General features: G+C 37.4%; 1 protein-coding gene across 5 annotated transcripts in view; it reads left to right on the forward strand.

Moving 5' to 3' along the window:
- HEATR5B (HEAT repeat containing 5B) overlaps positions 1-20,038 on the forward strand; it is a 73,783-nt gene that overhangs the window by 33,613 nt on the left and 20,132 nt on the right. For all 5 annotated transcript variants that reach the window (XR_004971882.1, XM_036334848.1, XM_036334851.1 and 2 more), the window contains 6 exons: positions 3,150-3,339; positions 4,958-5,127; positions 9,288-9,432; positions 10,971-11,210; positions 11,918-12,169; positions 17,080-17,261. Coding sequence is in view for 4 of the 5 variants with exons in the window: in XM_036334848.1 (XP_036190741.1) it covers positions 3,150-3,339; positions 4,958-5,127; positions 9,288-9,432; positions 10,971-11,210; positions 11,918-12,169; positions 17,080-17,261 (1,179 nt within the window). In the remaining variant the exon portion in view is untranslated. The remainder of the gene's footprint in view (positions 1-3,149; positions 3,340-4,957; positions 5,128-9,287; positions 9,433-10,970; positions 11,211-11,917; positions 12,170-17,079; positions 17,262-20,038) is intronic.

Here is a 20,038-nt window from a genome sequence, read left to right on the forward strand (position 1 = left end):
TCCTCTCAATGACTGCCCTACATGGCTTTTTATGAGAAGACATCCTATATAATAAAGAGCTAATATGCTAATGGTCATCACGCCGTGGTTCCCTCACACCATGACACCCTCACGCCGTAACGAGCAATCACCAGGTGGCTGCATGCACAGTGGACACGCGTGGGTGGGCAGGGACTTGACGTTGGAGGTCCCACGGCTTCATGCGGCACAGAGGTGGGTCCCGGCGGCTCTGTGTGGCACAGAGGGTCACGCGGCTCCACACAGTGAGGCCAGGGGTCCCACGGCTCCACATGGCGTGGAGACGGTTTCTGCCGTTCCAGCCTATCTCTTTGGGGCAACCATCGAGGAGCACCAGATGGGTGGGTGGGGCCTATCTCTTTGGGGTGATCGATTGCAGGGCTCCCGCACTGTGAGAGAGTACAGGCCAGGCTGGGGGACCCCCTCCCCCGAGTGCAAGAATTTCGTGCACCAGGCCTCTAGTTTTACTATACTTTGGATCAATTACATTTCCTCAAAGCTAATATTTTAGTTTATATCTTCACAGAATAGTACAAAACTTAGTCTTAAGTGTTCCTCCCTGTTTCTTCTGTTTTGAGAATCCTAACTCAAAAGTCATGTTTCACAGTTGTTTGTCTACATGTATTTAACTATAGTTACTGGAGACTTACTGTTCAATAATGTTTTCTTTTTTGTATCCTCAACTCCTTTCTTGATATCCTTGTTCTTTGGAGAACTTCCTCTAGCAATAGTTATTTTAGGAAGGGTCTTGAGTGGTATGCATATCTTAAAAGTAGCTTTTGCCCTACCGGTTTGGCTCAATGGATAGAGCATCAGCCTGCGGGCTCAAGGGTCCTGGGTTCCATTCCAGTCAAGGGCATGTGCCTTGGTTGCGGGCACATCCCCAGCGGGGAGTGTGCAGGAGGCAGCTGATCGATGTTTCTCTCTCATCGATGTTTCTAACTCTCTATTCCTCCCCCTTCCTCTCTGTAAAAAATCAATAAAATATATTAAAAAAAAAAAAAGTAACTTCCTCTGCTTTCACATGTGGATGAGATTTTAGTTGGTTATACCATTCTTGGCACACAGTCCCTTTCTTTGATTATACATAAATGTCTCAGTATCTTCTGTCTTCTAATGTGGTACATTGGAGGCTAATGGTAGCTTGATTTTTAAAACATTAAATTTTAGTAAGTATTAACATCTCAGTTTTTAGTCAGTGATCTATAAAAACTTCCAAATAAGTTCTTTAGAAAATTAAAAGTAACAGAAACCAAAAACTAAAAAACTGATGTGCAAATACTATTTAAAGTTTCTTTGCAGTGTTTCTTTGTGCATCCAGGTAAAACTTCTTCTTTTATACTATGCATATATTTCCCACTTCCAAAAAACAACAGCTTACTATGTTAATAAAATGCTAAATTAATGGTTGCTTATGGGCATAACTATTTTTTTCCTCCATCTTTTCATTGCTTTTGCCAAAAAACATATCTGAAATATATTTTTTATGTCTATAACCTTATGTTTTGGCTTGACAGTGTGTAAAAATTTTTCTCTCTGTCCTTGAAGCTTAGAAATGTCATCAAATTCTGTATAAGTGTATCTTTTTATTTTACTAGAATTATTATTATTCATAAAAGAATTCATTTAAGTCTATTGTGTTTTTCCTTTTTTTTGTACTTTTACTTTGTTATATGATAGTTCCTCCATTTTATCTTCAAGGTACTGATTTTGGGTTTCAGCAAGAACTACTCCCCCCCCCCCCCACCCTCCACCCCCAGTTTTCTACTGAAAAAAAATTTTTTTTAACCACTCCCCCCTCCTCCCCCCCCCCCCCCCCACACACACTTTTTCGCTGTTTTGCTTATTTTTCTAAAAGCCAAATTCTGGGGGAAATGGATAATTAAAACCTGAGTTGCCATTGGTTGAGGCTTTATTGTGGGGGTTGCCCCATCCTTGCAATCTGTTTCCAGCCTTCCTAGGACTCTTAAGCCACGCCCTCCCGAGCACTCGGAAGGCATTCCTTGGTCGGAACATTTTGGGGGGGGGGGGTTAGGGGGGCGCGGGGGCTGGAAACAAAAAGAAATTGCACTCAAGCCGGAGCCAACCGAGGCAAAATCGTTGGGTCTTGTTCGAAAACCTGTTCTGAATTTTTAATATAAAAAATTTTTAATATAAATTCTGGGTTTTTGTGTTTTTTTTTAACATTTCTAGAAACTCCTTTGTGCTTTAATTATATTGTCTTTAGAAATCCTTATTATAGTTTTGTTACTTTCATTAATTTGTTTCTCTAAAATGTGTGCGTGTGCTCTGGTCTTACTCCATCAAAGTACTGTTTTCTTACTACTTTTGCTAACTCTGTCAGTAGGTGTCGTTTCTGTACACAACCTGTCCAAGTCAGGTTGCTAAGTTCTCTAGGATTGGTGTAGTAGACTGACAGGTAATAGAAGTTAAGGTATGGATTTTTTCCTACTAAGCTGGCATGTTGGGAAACCTCTGTCCTCAGCCAGCTGGTCCAGCTCTCCTTTAGAGCTGCCAACAGTAGAAATAAAAGATGAGCTCTACGCTGGTGTGGGCAGTTTGAAGCACTTTATCTTTACTCAGGCCTGTGCTGATAACCATATAATGTTCTGGGGTTAGTTTTGTAAATGATATTAGCCAGTGAGATTACTTTGTACTTAGTAAACATAAACAGGAGCCTGAACTGATTCCATGGCACTTGAAGAGCTGTTGTGTGTGTGTGATGGCTCTAGAAATATGTCTGAGTACAGAACATTGTCACGATCATTGTTTCATTTCAGGCGAGTTTTTTAGCAAAACTCCAATAGTACATACAATAAAGATACTGTCCATAAGCATCCACGGAATCAAACACTTATTACGTAAGTCATTATCTTTGACAGGGTAAAATATATATACATTATAGTAGAAGAAAATTAGTTCACCATTGACATTTTATTTCTGACATTCAAAGCCACGCTACAGAGAACCTTTAAAGATATCAGTTGCTTTGGTTCTTGGTGATCGGTAACTTATGTGCTACCTTTTATTTCTTAAGGAATATATTTTTAAGTGTTTCTAGATCGTTGATTAAAAATTAAGATGATAGTATTTACTAAAATTTAATATAAAATTAATATATTTTATTCCAGACTTGGTCTCTTCATTCACTGGCTTTGATAGTGGATTCTAGTGGCCCCATGTACCGTGGGTATGTGGAACCAACATTGTCTCTAGTTCTTACCTTGCTGTTGACAGTTCCACCCTCACATATGGAAGTTCATCAGTGTTTGGGTAGATGCTTGGGTGCTATAATCACTACTGTTGGCCCTGAACTACAAGGTATGTTCATCTTAAATTAGAGGAACTAGGCAGATAATTGCTATCTTTCAGTTTCCTGAATGTCATCATCATGTTGCTTAAAGAAATGTTGTAATAATAATCATTACTGTGTATTAAATGCTTGCAACTTACGGGAGGCCTGGAACTCTGCTTTTTACTTATTATTTTATTAAATCTCTACAATAAACCTGACTCTCAGTGCTTTTTGACGTTTTAAACAGAGAAGACATTTCTAAATGAAGATAAAGATAAAAGTGGATTCCTTTGGCCTGGAGAACCATTCACTTTTCTTCATGGACTTAGGTTCACTATTTTTTTGAACTCTAAGTATCAGGACCATAGTTTTGAAAAAACCACTGCCATAAAGTAGATAAAATATTATCTAACTTTTCCCTGAGGAAGCAAGCCTAGGGATAATAAGTAACTTGCCTAGAATTACTGAACAGAGTAGCCGATTTATGATTCTAAGGTCTATGTTGTTACCTTTCAATTCCACTGAAATAATTCAACTAATGGCTAAATTAAACACTCACATCAGCAAATTACTGTGAATTTATCCTGAATATTTCAGCTTTTATTAAGTGCTTTCAATGGGTCAAGCTTTATTTAAAAATGTATTTCAGCATTTATTAAGTCCTTTCAATGGGTAAAGCTTCTTAAACATTATTTCACTTAATTCTGACAATAATCCTGACATAGATATATCTCTCTATTTTACTGATGAAATACTGAGTCAGAGAGAGATTAAAAGCTTTTCCAAGTATACAGTGAGTAGTTTGAGTCAGAGATGAAGCCCAGATCCATTTCCTCTGCTTGCATTTTTAACTACTACGGACAGATATTTTTAAAAAGAAAGAAGTAGAAATAAGATCTTAAGAAAAAATGCTAGGAATTAAAAAAAAATGTGTGATTTAGACATATCTCTTTTTTGGACTCAGTGTCCTCTTTGAGAAAGTTGATAATTCTAGCTTCAGTGAATATCAGAAGGATATGGAGAGAATCAGTATGTGCCTTTGATTATGTATTTACCAAGTGCTTTCGGATATGATGACGATGAGGCATGCATATTTCAAATTAGAATGTGACTCTTAATGTGACTCTGATTTCCTTGCTTAGTCTTTATGCGTATATAAAATTATTTTGTTTTACATTGGTAAAATTTTTAAATCACTTATATTTGGCAATTAAGACATTTTTATACACAGCATATAATACTATAATTTACTTTTCCTAACTATCACTGTAAAAGTTACTCTTAATCTTATTTGGAAAATGGGATTTCAAGTTACTGTATGATAGAGGTGATAATGTTAGTTGAACAGAGAACCAGACATGATGAATCTTTTGGCCCTTTTACATAAAACTGACAGGTTTAAAAGACAATATCATTTTTCAGGAAATAAATACAAACTTAGCTAAATCTAACAGAGGTGCATCATTGTCATGTATCATTGTGTTTCAAAATGATTTCCATGGACTTTGCAGACGTTTTGTTTAGAAACAACCTAAAAAGTAATCAGAAGGAGGGTTATTTAGAAGATAATTGTTTTCTAGGAGTTTTTTTGGTGATAATAATAAAGTAGTTGTTTTGTGCATTTTTTTTTTCTTTTACTACTAGGAAATGGAGCAACTATTTCCACAATTCGTTCTTCTTGTTTGGTGGGCTGTGCAATTACCCAGGACCATTCAGATTCTCTCGTTCAGGCAGCTGCCATATCTTGCCTTCAGCAGCTTCACATGTTTGCACCACGACATGTCAACCTATCTAGTCTCGTTCCCAGCCTTTGTGTGAGTATAAAGCTCTTTTATTTACTGATTTATTTAGAGAGCTCCAAATTTGTTTCCCAAAAGCTCAAACTAGACCAAAATAAACAAAAAAGTAGCTTTCCTAGAGGATGAATTCTAGGGTTTTGGCTTCAGTAGTCACTTTCTGACTATTTATTTTATTTACCGATTCTCCCCCCCACACACACATACATCTTAAGATGTGTTTTAGTGAACTATTTATTTCTTAGCTAATAGTCCTTCATATTTTTAGAGTTTCCCACTCAGAATTTTATTTCTTGAAGTTTGATAACTTCTGAGAATCTGTTGCTATCCTCACAGTCATTAGTTTATTCACTCAACAAATATTTAGTGAGAGCCTACTATATGCCAGACACCATGCAAAGTATGGGGATACATTTGTGGATGAGATAAGATGAAGCCTCTGTCATAATGAAAATTATGGTTTCAATGGAACATGCTTAACAGTGATTATTTACAAATGAAATAGGTGCTAGTAAAGGCTATAGGAGAGCATTTGATAGGGAAACCTATCATAATCCAGGCATTCAGAAAAGATTCCCACGGAAAAAATGCTATTTAAGGTGTGATTTTCAGGATAAATAGGAGTTAGTTTGAGGAAGAGCATGTTATTGGAGTGGACAGCATTTATTTTTAGGCAGAGAGAAAATAAGTAAAAGGCCCCAAGACAGGAAAGAGTGTGATGCATGTAAGGAACTGTTTAGTCATCTGGTAGAGAAGCACGAATAGAAGCCCAGATACATTGGGTTAAAGATGGACTGTAAACACAAACTTCTTTCCAGAAGTTTGACTGTAAGGAGAGGACAGTAGGGCAAGGGGGTGATGGAGTCAGGAGAGATTCTTTTTCTCTTACAGTAGAGAGAAATGAGCATGTTTAAATGCTGATGAGATGGAGGCTATAGGGTGGGAGAGTTAATGATATAAGGCAGCGGTTCTCAACCTGTGGGTTGCGACCCCTTTGGGGGTCGAATGACCCTTTCACAGGGGTCGCCTAAATATATCCTTCATATCAGATATTTACATTACAATTCATAACAGTAGCAAAATTACAGTTATGAAGTAGCAACAAAAATAATTTTATGGTTGGGGGTCACCACAACATGAGGAACTGTATTAAAGGGTCACGGCATTAGGGAGGTTGAGAACCACTGGTACAAGGCATAGAAGGAATATTTAATACTAGGGACCCAGTGCATGAATTCATGCACCTTGAACTGTGGGCTGTGAGGCTGCAGTGGACACAGGGGCAAGTCTCAGACCATCCTTCGCGCCCCCTCCCGGCCCTCCTGCTGCACCCCCAGGCCCCTGTCTGCCAGGAGCCCCGCTCCCACCGCTGCTACTCTTATGCACTGACAGCACCAGCCCCAGTTGTACCTGCTGACGGCATGGAAATATATATATGTATGTATGTATGTATGTGTATATATTTTCAAGATTTCTAATGGGATAGAGTTTCCAGGGCATAAGTAAATAGCTCTTCCAGTGCAACGTAAAGAAAGGAGGAGAGGATGAGTGTAGGTATAGGTTGGGAGGAGGGCCAGAAGTTTGAGGAGAATGGGACATGGGAGTTGGGAGTATATGGAGAAATACAAGATCAGTGTGGCTTCTTTGGCTCCACTGTGTGATTTATGATGGTACCAGTTCACCTTATTGTGAGAATTTGTTCAGCACCTGTAAACAACTTGGGTGCAGACTTTGAGCAGCCAGATACTTTGATACATTCATAGCTGGGCTTTGGCCAAGTTGATTCTTTAAATGACAGCAGGATGAAGGAAGTGAGGAAGTTAACAATGGATTATGACATTTCATTTGGATAAGGGAGAAAGGAGGCTAATATATAGGGAGAAGGAAAGGTATAATAGATATAACCATGGGAAGATATTGCTGAGAAAAGGGAAGAGAAGGTTATCCACAATGTGGTGAAGGAACTGGAAGACCATGATATTAGATCTCAAGTGGTATATTTAGCTTTACTCCACCAAGTTTGCTCCTGTTTCACCACGGGGAACTAAATTAGTTCCAGATTATCAAGGAATTTGAGTGTGCCACAGAGCAGAAACCAAATGTACAATGTTTACAAAGAGCATATGCAAAGAAAATAGTTAACTAGAATGTGCACTAAATTTAATTCTTCAACATGATATGAAACATCCTGGCAAAAGCCATGGTCTAATGCCCAAGCTCTGAGGCCATAGATGGCACGACATGAGTGAGGTGAACTGGTTATAGGATTGAAGCTTAGGTAGGCAACTGACAAATATGATGGAGATGCAGACACACACTCCACAAATTATCTGGTTCCTCTCCCCTTTTTTTTTCTCCTTAAAGGTAATTATACTATGGGGTTGACCTTACGTGCTAGAACACATTTAAGAGGACCTGGGAAAGTAATAACATGACTTTCTTTATCTCAGTGGCAGTTATCCGTAAGCCACAGGGAATGCAATGAACTTCCTTTTGTTAACACAGCATTATGTCTCCAAACCTATTTCCTTAGTAGAACCTCAAGGGTTTTATTACAAGGCATGTTGGAGCTCTTTCCTGAAACTCTTTCAAAAAGTAAGTAGTGAGATCACAGGCAGCTGGTGGGAAGGAGATGGTGTGGTAGGATAAGATGAGAAAAAGGGCCATTCAAGAGGTTGTCCAATTTCCATATTGACAGAAGTCCCTTCCATTACCAGATCTTTTGACACTCTCTGAAAAATAATCTACACATACGTTCATCCTTATTAGTGGAATCAATTTAGATTTTTATAAACTCCATGCTCCTTTCTATTGAATTATTAATTGCTCATTGTACCATGTCCCGACAGACTATTCTGCACATAGGCATTGATGTCTATAGGTAATTGTAGGAGATGTCAGTGAGAGAAAGACTTGAGCTGAATGCCCAAGTTGTCAGTGACAGAGCAGGGTGTCCACTTTTGAGGATAGTAGATACAAGAAGAGATAGCAAGATGACATAAAGTGTAAAATAATAGGGGTTTTTATTGGAAGGTGGAGGTCTGTTGTAGGAGCAAGCAATGTTCCTGTTCCTGAGTTTTGTGAAATGTAAGGGGGCGGGGGGGAGAAGCTTTATTGGAGAATAATTAGGCATAATCTATAGAAGTTGAATATGTGCCTGCACTATTATCCAGCAGGTCCACTGTTAAGTAAATACCTGACAGAAATGCATGTGTCTGCCAAAAGACATGAACAGGAATGTTCATGTCACACTGTGAAGAATTACTATCCCCACTTTATATATGGGCAAACAAGGCACAGAGAGGATAAGTAACTTATCTAAGGTCACTCAGGAATAAGTGACAGAGCCAGGATTCAAATCCAATCTGACAAGCAGAGCCTGAGCTCTTAATCATACTGTATGAAGTATACGATATTGATTCTTTCAGGAACTTTTGAAGTTAAAAAAAATTCCATACCAAATGGCTACATTTTCCAATTCTTTTCAGATGTTTGTTTGGTTGATTTTTTTTTTTTTAGAATTTTAATTAATATCCTCCTTTGCTTTCAGTTTTTACTGTGCATTCTGCCCCCTAAATTTTCATTCACTATATTTAATCTCTATACACTTAAAAAGTTTAGTAGGACCATGTGTAAAATAAGATATGCAAAAGATCCTTCTAGAATTTTATTAGGTATACTTGTATGATATTTAGTGCTCAGGTCTTGGGACAGTTACTTTAGCTCCTGAAATGTTCTTTATATATTTTATTGGTATTATTTTTCTAACATCCATTATTTGACTACTAGTAGCCCTGCACACAAATCCGTGCACCAGTAGCTTGCTGCTGCCCTCCTGTAGCTCTCCGCCCGCTGCCCCGCCCTCCTGTAGCTCCCTCCACCGCCTTGCCCCCTCATAGCTTGCTGCCCTGCCCCTTCCTGTAGCTCTCAGCCGCCTGCTTGTAGCTCACTGCCCCACCCTCCTGCTGATCCGTGATCCGGTCATTATGCAGTCAGACATTACACTTCATGGCTTAATGACCATTTGCATATTACATCTTTATTATATAAGGATGTTATTTAAACAGCTGAGGCTGTTAAATGGAGAGCCTCTTCACAAGTTAGGTGTTTATATACCTTTATGAGGCAAGTACAATTACAGCTTTTTTAAAAAAAATGTCTACAATTATGGCTTCTAGGTTCACTTATGTAGTTCCCATTTGTTACTTCGACGAGCAGCAGTGGCTTGTCTCCGGCAGCTTGCACAAAGAGAAGCAGCTGAAGTCTGTGAATATGCCATGAGCCTAGCCAAAAGTGCAGGGGACAAAGAGAGCAGCGGTGCTAGTAAGTAATTTTACCAGTCAGTATTCTTTTCCTTTAAATACTCGAACATTTCAAATGAGTATTACTTATTAAATAACATTTTTTTGTTAAAATATGATCAATTTTCTTATTCTTTTAAATAAAATAAAATCATTATCACCTTAAAAATTCCAGTGTTGCCCAGCCGGGTGTAGCTCAGCGGTTGAGCATCGACCCAGGAACCGAGAGGTCACCGGTTCGATTCCCAGTCAGGGTATATGCCCAGGTTGCGGGCTCGATCCCCAGTGCGGGGCGTGCAGGAGGCAGCTGATCAGTGATTCTCTCTCATCATTGATGTTTCTATCTCTCCCTCTCCCTTCCTCTCTGAAATCAATAAAAATATATTTAAAAAAAAATTCCAATATAGTTTTCTTGGTAATTTTACATTTTTACCTTTTAAAAGATTTTGTAGCTTAGAAAAATACCATTTACTATCTGAATACTGCCATCCTTTGAGAATTATTTAACTGTATAAAGGGTGACTAACTCTGGGGATATTGCTTGGTGTCACTAATAGACTTCTGAAAAGAGAAATTACCTATTTTGAAAGACTCCAGTCTTTGACAATAGTTAACTTTTTGTGATCCAACTTTTCCTTTGAGAGATAAGGCCAAAGTAACCAATAATCTATGAATTGTTGGTAGATGCTCTGATAGTAAAAGGTAAATCTTTGCCTTCTTCAGGTCTTTCTGTTTTATGGGAGGATTTAGTTTTAGTATAGCTTGAATTCATAGCTCATCTTCCACTCTCTAGGGATAGGTGGCTTGGGAACTTTTTCAGAGCTTAATTGACAGAGATATTTCCCCTGTTGTGAGAGAAAATTTTTGCTTGTAAGACTTTCTAATGCATAGAAGTTGCTTGGGGATTAATCAGACACCAGAATAACTTCAATTTTAGCATAGTATAATGAGAGTTCCATTAACAAGCATAGTGTTTTTATTCTTAGAGCTACCAGTTTTATTATTTCTTCTGTGTATGAGAATAAAAGTATTTTTAGAAAAAGCAAGAACTTTAATACTATTCTATAACTGTATTATTTTTTTTTATTGTATGTTTCTTGGAAAGGATTTTCCAAATATTAAATGAACTTCTAGGATGTAATCCATTTATAATTTGTGTTCTAATTTATAGATTTTTTTAATTCTGGACAATAAGACTGAGTAAGTTTCAACTTGTTTTTCCAACAAATATAGTGAACACTTTTTCAGTCCATTAAATTAAATCTATTTAGAAAGTCTCTCTTTCCCACCCTTGTTAGAATAAAATATTTTCATTGAGCATTTTGTGAGATTTGTTTAAAATACCTCAGAATATCAGTCTTAAAGATTAGGGTTTTACCTTGAATTGTCAGATTAAATTCTGATCCTAAAGATATATAAACAGGAGACCACAGATAAATTGTATATATAGCTGGTTTTGTTGCTATTGTGAATTTGCATTTAAGCCTTACTTCTTATCATAATTACCTACAATATACAGCAAAATCTTATACAAGTTCATCTGTAAAACTTGCTTTTCAGATGTCAGTTCTTTTGCACCTGGAGTAAGTTCTCAGAGTGATATTCACTGCCGGCACCAAGGTGTTAATATAACAGAAACGGGTCTGGAGGGACTTCTTTTTGGAATGCTAGACCGGGAGACAGATAGAAAATTGTGTTCTGATATTCATGATACTTTGGGACATATGCTTTCATCACTGGCTGTAGAAAAACTTTCCCACTGGCTAATGCTTTGTAAAGATGTCCTGGCAGCTTCTAGTGGTATGTATTTAATATATAAAATATGTTATCAAAATAATGAAAATTATTTTACTTCTGATGTGTACATTTTAAAATACCTCAATATATCAGTCTTAAAAGATTACCTTGAGCTTACATTTTAAAATACTTATAATTTTAATCTAAATATCTATAACAGTGGTTCTCAACCTTCCTAATGCCACGACCCTTTAATACAGTTCCTCATGTTGTGGTGACCCCCAACCATAAAATTATTTTCGTTGCTACTTCATAACTGTGATTTTGCTGCTGTTACGAATCATAATGTAAATATCTCATACGCAGGATGTATTTAGGCGACCCCTGTGAAAGGATCGTTCGACCCCCTAAGGGGTCGCGACCCACAGGTTGAGAACCGCTGATCTATAAAAATGTTGAAGATTATATTACAAACTAGTGAACTTCTTTATTTCTTGAAAAATGACTATGTTCAAACTAAATTTTCATATATAAAAATCCCAGGTTATTCTGTGGATTGCACAGTATGTTAAACTAGTGAAATATATGAGATACTTTTATGTTATCTTTTTCTTGATTTTTGCTTAATTGTTTAAAAAAGAAAGCTTGCCAATTCTGTTCTCAAAGGATTGAGAACTTTTTAAAAAAATTAGAAATCTTCTAACAATGTTTTTTATAAAGCATCATTTTTGCTCTAAGGTTGTTATAATATGCTTTTATTTTTGTTACAGATATGAGCACTGCAACTCCATTAGGTAGTGGAAAAGATGAAGAATCTGAAAAGAAAGATGAGATGGATGATGATATCATGTTTACCACACTAGGCGAAGAAGATAAATCAAAGCCTTTTGTGGCACCTCGGTGGGCCACTCGGGTATTTGCTGCTGATTGCCTGTGTCGAATCATCAATCTGTGTGAAAATGCAGACCAGGCTCACTTTGACCTTGCCATGGCACGTTCTGCTAAACTACGAAACCCTACAAGTAAATTTAAACTCAGTACTTCTTTTCCCGAAGTATTTTTATAGGTTTACAGTATTTTACTACTTTAGACTGTAGCTTTCTTTTTTATTTTCTCTTCCTTTCTCTCTTTCTCCCATCTCTCTCTCTCTCTCTCTCTCTCTCTCTCTCTCTCTCTCTCTCTCTCTCTCTCTCATCTATTGATCTCATTTGTCCTAAGGATAACGATGGCAGTAACTTATGTTTCCTTAGTACATTGTCCTAGTTTTAACACTTCAATGTTAAAATTTTCAGATTAGCACTGTATTTTACAGAAATGACAAATCTTTAAGATGTATAACCTGAGTTCTGCAGTCCTCAGCATGGAGAATGTCAGACTTTAGGACTGACTTGGTGGATTTCAAACTCTTAGATTTCAGAAATGCTATTATGTATTTTTGAAAAGGTGAAAATTGTTTATTACTGAAACCCCTCATGGGTTTTTAATGTTTTGTAAGCTTTTTGTACCATATATCTCCTAAATTAAATATTAATGAGGAATTTGCAAAGAGATTATGAGGTCTAATATCTTCATTTTACAAATTTGGAGACCCAGACAAGCTGAGAGCTGTGCAGTAAGAGACTCCATATCTTATCCTGTTGTCTTTTCATCACCCAGTCATTTTTAAAATATCTGGAGACAAATTTTATATATCATCAATATTGAAGTCTATACATAATGCCTTTCAGTTTACTGTGTTGTGTTTAAGGATCAGCAGAGCTTAGAAATGGATTAAAAAACAAAAAGTAAAACATCATACCCCATGTATAAAATGTGAATCTGAATATAGGGTACCAGCAAAGCATGAAATGTCATAAACACTGTTTTCTCATGTCATCATTCATCAAATATTTACTGAATCCTGTTCTTTGCTACATACTGGGGATACACAGAAGAAAAGAGAACATAGTCCATACCCTTGAAGAGCTTTTAGTGTAGAGACAGGGAGACAGACTTGTCACATAATTATATGTCCCAGATGTGGTATGATAGAGTGCTTTGTGAACATAAAAGAGTAGCATTCGTATCCTGAAGAGCCAGGGAATACCTCACAGATTATGTAATTTTGAAACTAGGTTTTAAAGGCAGAGAAAGGGTTTTCCAGGTAGAAGAGGCTGGTTGTATTTGTTGTCTATTGCTGCTGTATAACAAATGTCCACAAACTTAGTAGCTTAAAACAACACAAATTTATAATTCTTAGGTCAGGAAGTTCAGCATGAAACTCACTGGGCTAAAATCAAGGTGTTGGCAGGGCTGCAGTCTTTTCTGGAGGCCCTTTTCTCCTCTCCCCTCCCCTCCTGCCTCACCCCCACCCCCCGTTTCTATATGCCACCTGCATTCCTTGGCTTGTGACCCCTTTCTCTGTCTTCATTCCCAGCAAGATTGAATCTCTGTGATCCTTCTTCAGTCATCACATCTTTTTCTCTCTGATTGCAGCTAGTTAGGGTGCTCTGCTTTTAAGGACTCATGTGATTAAGTTGGCCCACATGGACAGTTTAGGATAATCTCCCCATTTGGGGGTCCATAACCTTAATCACTTCTGCAAAGTCCCTTTTGCCATGGAAGGTAACATATTCACGTTATAGGGATTCGGGCATGTAAGTATTTGGACACCATTATTCTGCCTACTACACTGATTTATTATAAGCATAGGAGGTTAGAATTTGTAAAAGCATGGAAGGATAAGTGTTCATGCTATATTTAAGGAATGGTAAATATCCTCAAATAGTCTTTCTTACTTTGTATTTCTTAATTGTTTTGTCTCACTATTATAACTTCTTGTGCTTTTGCCTGCATTCTCAGAGATCCTCACAAGTATTTCTTTTATATCATTGATCATGTTTTACTCTTTTCTTCTTCCATAGTGGATCTGAAGCCTTTTTTTGTGTTTTTAGTTTTCCTTTAATTTTTCTATATTTTTTTCCACCGCTATTATTTCAAATTATTTTCACTCTTTATGGTTTTCCTTTCTTATTCCAGAAAAATAATAGCCATAGGTATTTTCTACATCCCATTGAACTGACAACTGATTTTCTAAAAATTTGACAAAAATTTTTCTAATTTCTGTTTTGTGTAGAATCTTTAGAATCTTCCTTTTCCCTGAATATTTTTTCCATAGGTTTGTTTGCATATATATCATTAGAGGTCTGGTGCACAAAAATTCATGCACTGGGGGGAGGTGTGTGTGTGTGTGTGTGTCCCTCAGCCTGGCCTGTGCCCTCTTGCAGTCTGGGACCCCTCGGGGGATTCCACCTGACAGCTTAGGCCTGCTCCCCAGGGGATCAGGCCTAAGCTGGCAGTCAGACATCACTCTGGCGGCCCGGGAGCCCTCGGGGGACATCCTTAGCACTGCTGTGGAGGCGGAAGAGGCTCCTGTCACCACCGCTGCACTGGCTGGCCATGAGCCAGTTTCTGGCTGAGCAGTGCTGCCCTGTGGAAGCACACTGACCACCAGGGGACAGCTCCTGTTTTGAGCGTCTATCCCCTGGTGGTCAGCGCACATCATAGCGACAGGTCATTCTGCTGTTAGGGTCAATTTGCATATTGCCCTTTTATTATATAGGATTGCTCACAGTGTGGATGGTGTGGGTGGCCAAATTGCCTATGTTTTCTTTGCTTCCTGGGCACTTCACATTGGTAGCTGGTAGTAAGCTGGTATAACAGCTCCACAACCTAGATTTCACTATCTAGCATGCTTTGTTCTGCTTGATTGAAGCAGGATCCTTTCCAGCATCCACTGTGCCATTCTGAACAGTCATGGCAGGGGGTGTGAGAAACTATAGACCCAATGTGAGTCCTCTCTAGACTCTTCCTGTATTATCCCTATCTCCCTTTTGATCTACTGTGTTTTAGTTGTAGGGAATTACTACTCCAGATGTAATAAACTTCTAACAGCCTGCTAATTCTCTTCCCATTTTGGAGTTTCTGCCCAGTCCCCATTCCCACTATGCCTCTTTAGGAGTTCATTTCCTTGGATTTGGAAAAAAGATAAAGATACTGATTTGAGAAAGGTTGGAGGTAGAGATTACGTAAAGAAACAACAGCACTTAAATTTCAGGAACAATTTTGGTTGGTAAATTGATATAGTTCTGGACCTTATAAATTAAGTGACAGAGAGTGCAGGAGGAATAATGGGTCCTTTTATTTACTTTTGGGCTGGCATAATATTAATATGCCCATTTTAATTCAGTTTCTTCTGTTGTGGAAATTTTCTCTCAAGTTCTGGAAATAGTTGATTATAACTAGTTTTTATTGATGGTGTGTTTTTGCCTCCTTTAGATGAGAAAGCATTTGGGGTCTTGTAGCCAGATGGTTTTTCCCCCCTCAATTCTTTTTCTTCCCTTCCCCAAACCAATTGATTTTTTTTTTTTAATTTAAGATTCTAAAATTGGCATTTTGGGTGGACACATGAAAAAAACTGGAAGATGCTTGTCTTAAAACCTTCACAAGAACAATAACAAGAAAAACCTGTTTAAATAGTAGCTGAATGGGGATCAGGCTGAGTCACACAGATTTGCCTCTGCTTCAAAAAGACTGTGCAACTCTTGTAGCCTCCTGAAGAAATTTTATAAAGTCCCCGAGCTCAATAAATTTTTTATGTAACTTCTGTTGCCTGTCTTTAAGTTCAGTGATATTTTCTTCTTCAGTATCTAATCACTATTAATCTTATCCAGCATATTTTTCATTTCAGATATTTCTTTATCTCTAGAAGTCCCATTGGTGGTTTTCTCTGTCTTTTATTTCTCTCTTTATCATATTTATGCTTTTCTCTTTCTTCTTGAATATAGGCAACGTATTTATAATAGAGGTTCTTGTCTGCTAATTTGTCATCTCTCTCATTTCTGGACCTGTTTCTCTTCATTGGTGTGTTTTTTTCTTTCCTTTCCTTGTTATGAGATATATTTTTCTGCCTATTTGCACCCCTGGTAATTTTTTATTAGGTGCTATACATTGCAAATTTTGTGCAATTAATACTAGATTTTGTCGTATTTAAATAGTGTTGGACTTCATTCTGGGTTGTAGTTAAGTTACTCAATATCTTTTGAATTCTCTTGAGACCTTATTTTAAGGTTTTTGTTTTTTTTAGGGCACAGGGCAGTCTTTAAGGCTAAAAGGAAAATATATATCTCTTTTCTACATCTCATTCTTATAAAAGTCTTCCAGAAAAGGGTTGGCAAACTATAAGATTTGGCTTCAGTCCAAATTTAGCCCACAGTCTGTTTTTGTAAATATAGTTTTGTTGTTGCACCACATACCCATCTGTATACATACTGTGAGTAGTTAGTTTCATACTGTAATAACAGAGTTGAGCAGTTGCTATAGAAATTATATGGTTGGCCAAGCCAAAATATTTACTATCTGGTTCTCTACAGAAAACGTTTGCCAATCCTATTCTCAGAGAATCACAGACTCCTTGGGGAAAGTAATGGTAATTAGTTTACCAGTGTTGGTGAGCTATTATGATATGGAAGCTTTCTTCAAAGTGTTTCTCTGTTATTTTTAAACACGCTGAAATATGTAAATCACAAATGCTTTATAAAAGAAATTTATTTCATTTCTTTTTTTTTTAAATGGAAGTGGTATCACTGCTCTCTCTCTCTTTTTAAAAAAATATATTTTATTGATTTTTTACAGAGAGGAAAGGAGAGGGATCGAGAGTTAGAAACATGGATGAGAGAGAAACATCGATCAGCTGCCTCCCACACACTCCCCACTGGGGATGTGCCCTCAACCAAGGTACATGCCCTTGACCGGAATCAAACCTGGAACCCTTGAGTCCACAGACTGACGCTCTATCCACTGAGCCAAACCGGTTAGGGCTCATTTCATATTTTTATGTTACTATATTTATTTTTGGGAAAGTTTTCCTTTTGCCTTCTATTTTTATTTTTAGATGACCTCTTGGTACTTCATCTTTCTGACCTGATTCGTATGGCATTCATGGCTGCAACTGATCACAGTAACCAGCTGCGGATGGCTGGGCTTCAAGCACTTGAAGACATTATCAAGAAGTTTGCATCTGTACCGGAGCCAGAATTTCCAGGTCATGTGATTCTGGAGCAGTATCAAGCTAATGTGAGATATTCTATTTATTTAAAATTTTAAAATTGATCTTTTGAGTGATCATTAAAGGAGTGAAGATTCCCTGGAAAAATGTATTTGGAACTGCACCCTATTTATTCAGGTAGAAGGCATATTTCTACTGCCATTGTCTGTTACATAGTTTGAATCAACCCACAGTTGCAGGAACAATAGTATAAAACTTGTCACTATTTTTAAGTCACGATAGCATGATAGTGATAAAACTAGAATAGAAATTCTAGCTTGGCTTTCCTGTCTTGTGTTTACATATTTAGCATACCACTTAAAAGATAAAAAGACATTCAAAGAGTATTGTGGATTTCTTGCCATTATTTTTACATATCAAGACTTTATAAGCATTTTTAAAAATGAAAAGCAATTGTGCCCTCTATGCTGAAGGATAAATGAACTTTTAATAACAGCAGATAAAATATTACTGAAAGAATTAGATACTTGCAAGATTTTTTTATTTCATTCTAAAAAGGATGCATTTTTCATGAGATTTATCCCTTTATTAGTTATTCAGATGAGGCACAATAGATGTGTTCCAAAAAATAGTAGGTTATGTAAAAGCAAAGAACTTATGCTAGCAAGGAAAGAATAAACTTTTTCTTTTTAATGTGGTTATACCAAAATCTTGGTTCTGTCTATACCACACCTTATCTAAAAGCTATGCTCAAACCTAAACAAAGTGGGAATATGTATAATCCATTGTTTTCCCATCATAAGTATAGGTGAGGAAGTTATAGACTTGAGCCCAGCTGGCTACCAAAAATCTGTATACAATTGTTTACTCTCAAATACTCAGCCTGTTAGAATAAAGTCCTTTTGTGTGTTTTTTAAACTTTTTATCTATAATAATAAAAGCATAATATGCTAATTAGACCAGAGGATTTTCTGGATGAAGCCGGGGCTGGTAGGGAAGCCCGGTCCCGGGTGCCTGCCAGCGGCTGGAGGGAAGCCCAGGTCCCAGGTGCCAGAGGGAAGCTGGTGCCGGCAGCCGAGGGAAGGAAGGCCTACTCTTTCACGAATTTTGTGCATCGGGCCTCTAGTTTATAAATAATTTCAAACAGAAAAGTTGCAAGAATAGTAAAAAAAAAAGTCATATCTTTTATAATTGCCAATTGTTAATTTTGCCTCATTTGCCTTAACATTGATAGTGTCTGTCTCTCCTCTCTCTCTCTCTCTCTACACACACACACACTCTTATTTCTGAATCATTTAAAAGTAAATGATTTAGCTGAAACCGATTTGGCTCAGTGGATAGAGCGTTGGCCTGCGGACTGAGGAGTCCTAGGTTCGATTCCGGTCAGGGGCATGTGCCTGGGTTGTGGGCACATCCCCAGTGGGGGATGTGCAGGAGGTGGCTGATCGATGTTTCTCTCCCATCGATGTTTCTGACTCTCTATCTCTCTCCCTTCCTCTCTGTAAAAAATCAATAAAATATATTAAAAAAATAAAAATAAAAGTAAATGATTTAAACCATGTACCTTTACCTTGAACACTTCAGTCTATATTTCCAGCGGGTAAGAACATTATCTTACATAATCACAGAACAGTTATCAATTTCAGCAAACTTAACATTGCTAAACTATTTTTATATAATCTATCATATTCCACTTTTATTAGTTGACCCAATAATCTCTTTTATAGTATTCTCCTTCAGTATAGGACCCACTTACCAGCTCTGCAATTATTTGATTATTGCAATGCTAACACTGCAGTTAATTGCCATGTGTCTTTAGTCACAGAGAGGGGCTCTTTATTCATTTCCAAAGTGCTGTTGATATGCCTTAGCTAGTGAATCTCTAGTGAAAGGGAAAAAATCTCAAACTAGGGGTTGACTACATTTAATTCTTTATTTAGTTCATACATATTAAATCTAATGTAGCTAAGAATCTGTAATTGACGGTGGCTTATTAAAACTAAAGCTCAAATCCGTCCACTTATTCCTATATAACAAGAGTATATGAAATAATATTTCTTGAACAACCTTTTTTTTAAAGCATCCCTCTTAAAAAAATAGTTTATTGATTTTTAGAGAGAGAGGAAGGGAGAGAGAAACATCAGTGCAAGAGTGCAACATGCCTCCTGCATGCCCCCCACCTGGGGATTGAGCCTGCAACCGGGGGTATGTGCTCTTTCCCAGGAATGGAACTGGTGACCTCCCAGTGCATGGGAGGATGCCCACCCAACTGAGTCATACTAGCCAGGGTAAAGCATTTCTCTTTCTTCCTTTTTTTAAAAAAAAAATATTTGTGTTGATTTCAGAGAGAGGAAAGAAGAGGGAGAGAGAGATAGAAACATCAATGATGAGAGAGAATCATTGATTGGCTGCCTCCTACAAGCTACTGGGGATTGAGCCTGCAACCTGGGCATGTGCCCTGACCTGGAATCGAACCATGACCTCCTGGTTCATAGGTCAATGCTCAACCATTGAGCAACATTGGTCAGGCTGCAAAGCATCTCTTTTTGAGGTGAAATAATCTCTTAAGTTTTTTTTTAGTGACTACAAATGTTTAGTAATTATTTAAAGGAATTGATCCAGTTATATAAAATTCACCCATGAAGTAAATATTGTTAGAAATATGTTTAGGAAAATATAAGCAAAAAAAGGATAGCAATTTTTTGTTATCTCTGGGAACATCTGACTTTGTCAGAAAATCCTATTTACACTTAAACAAAAACAAAGGAAAAATAAACAAAATTCATTGCCTATTTGGTTAGCATTCATATAGATTTAATAATAATAACCTCCTGGAAAGCAAAAA

This window comes from Myotis myotis, unplaced genomic scaffold, assembly GCF_014108235.1.
Source record: "Myotis myotis isolate mMyoMyo1 unplaced genomic scaffold, mMyoMyo1.p scaffold_m19_p_14, whole genome shotgun sequence".
Lineage (NCBI taxonomy): Eukaryota > Metazoa > Chordata > Mammalia > Chiroptera > Vespertilionidae > Myotis > Myotis myotis.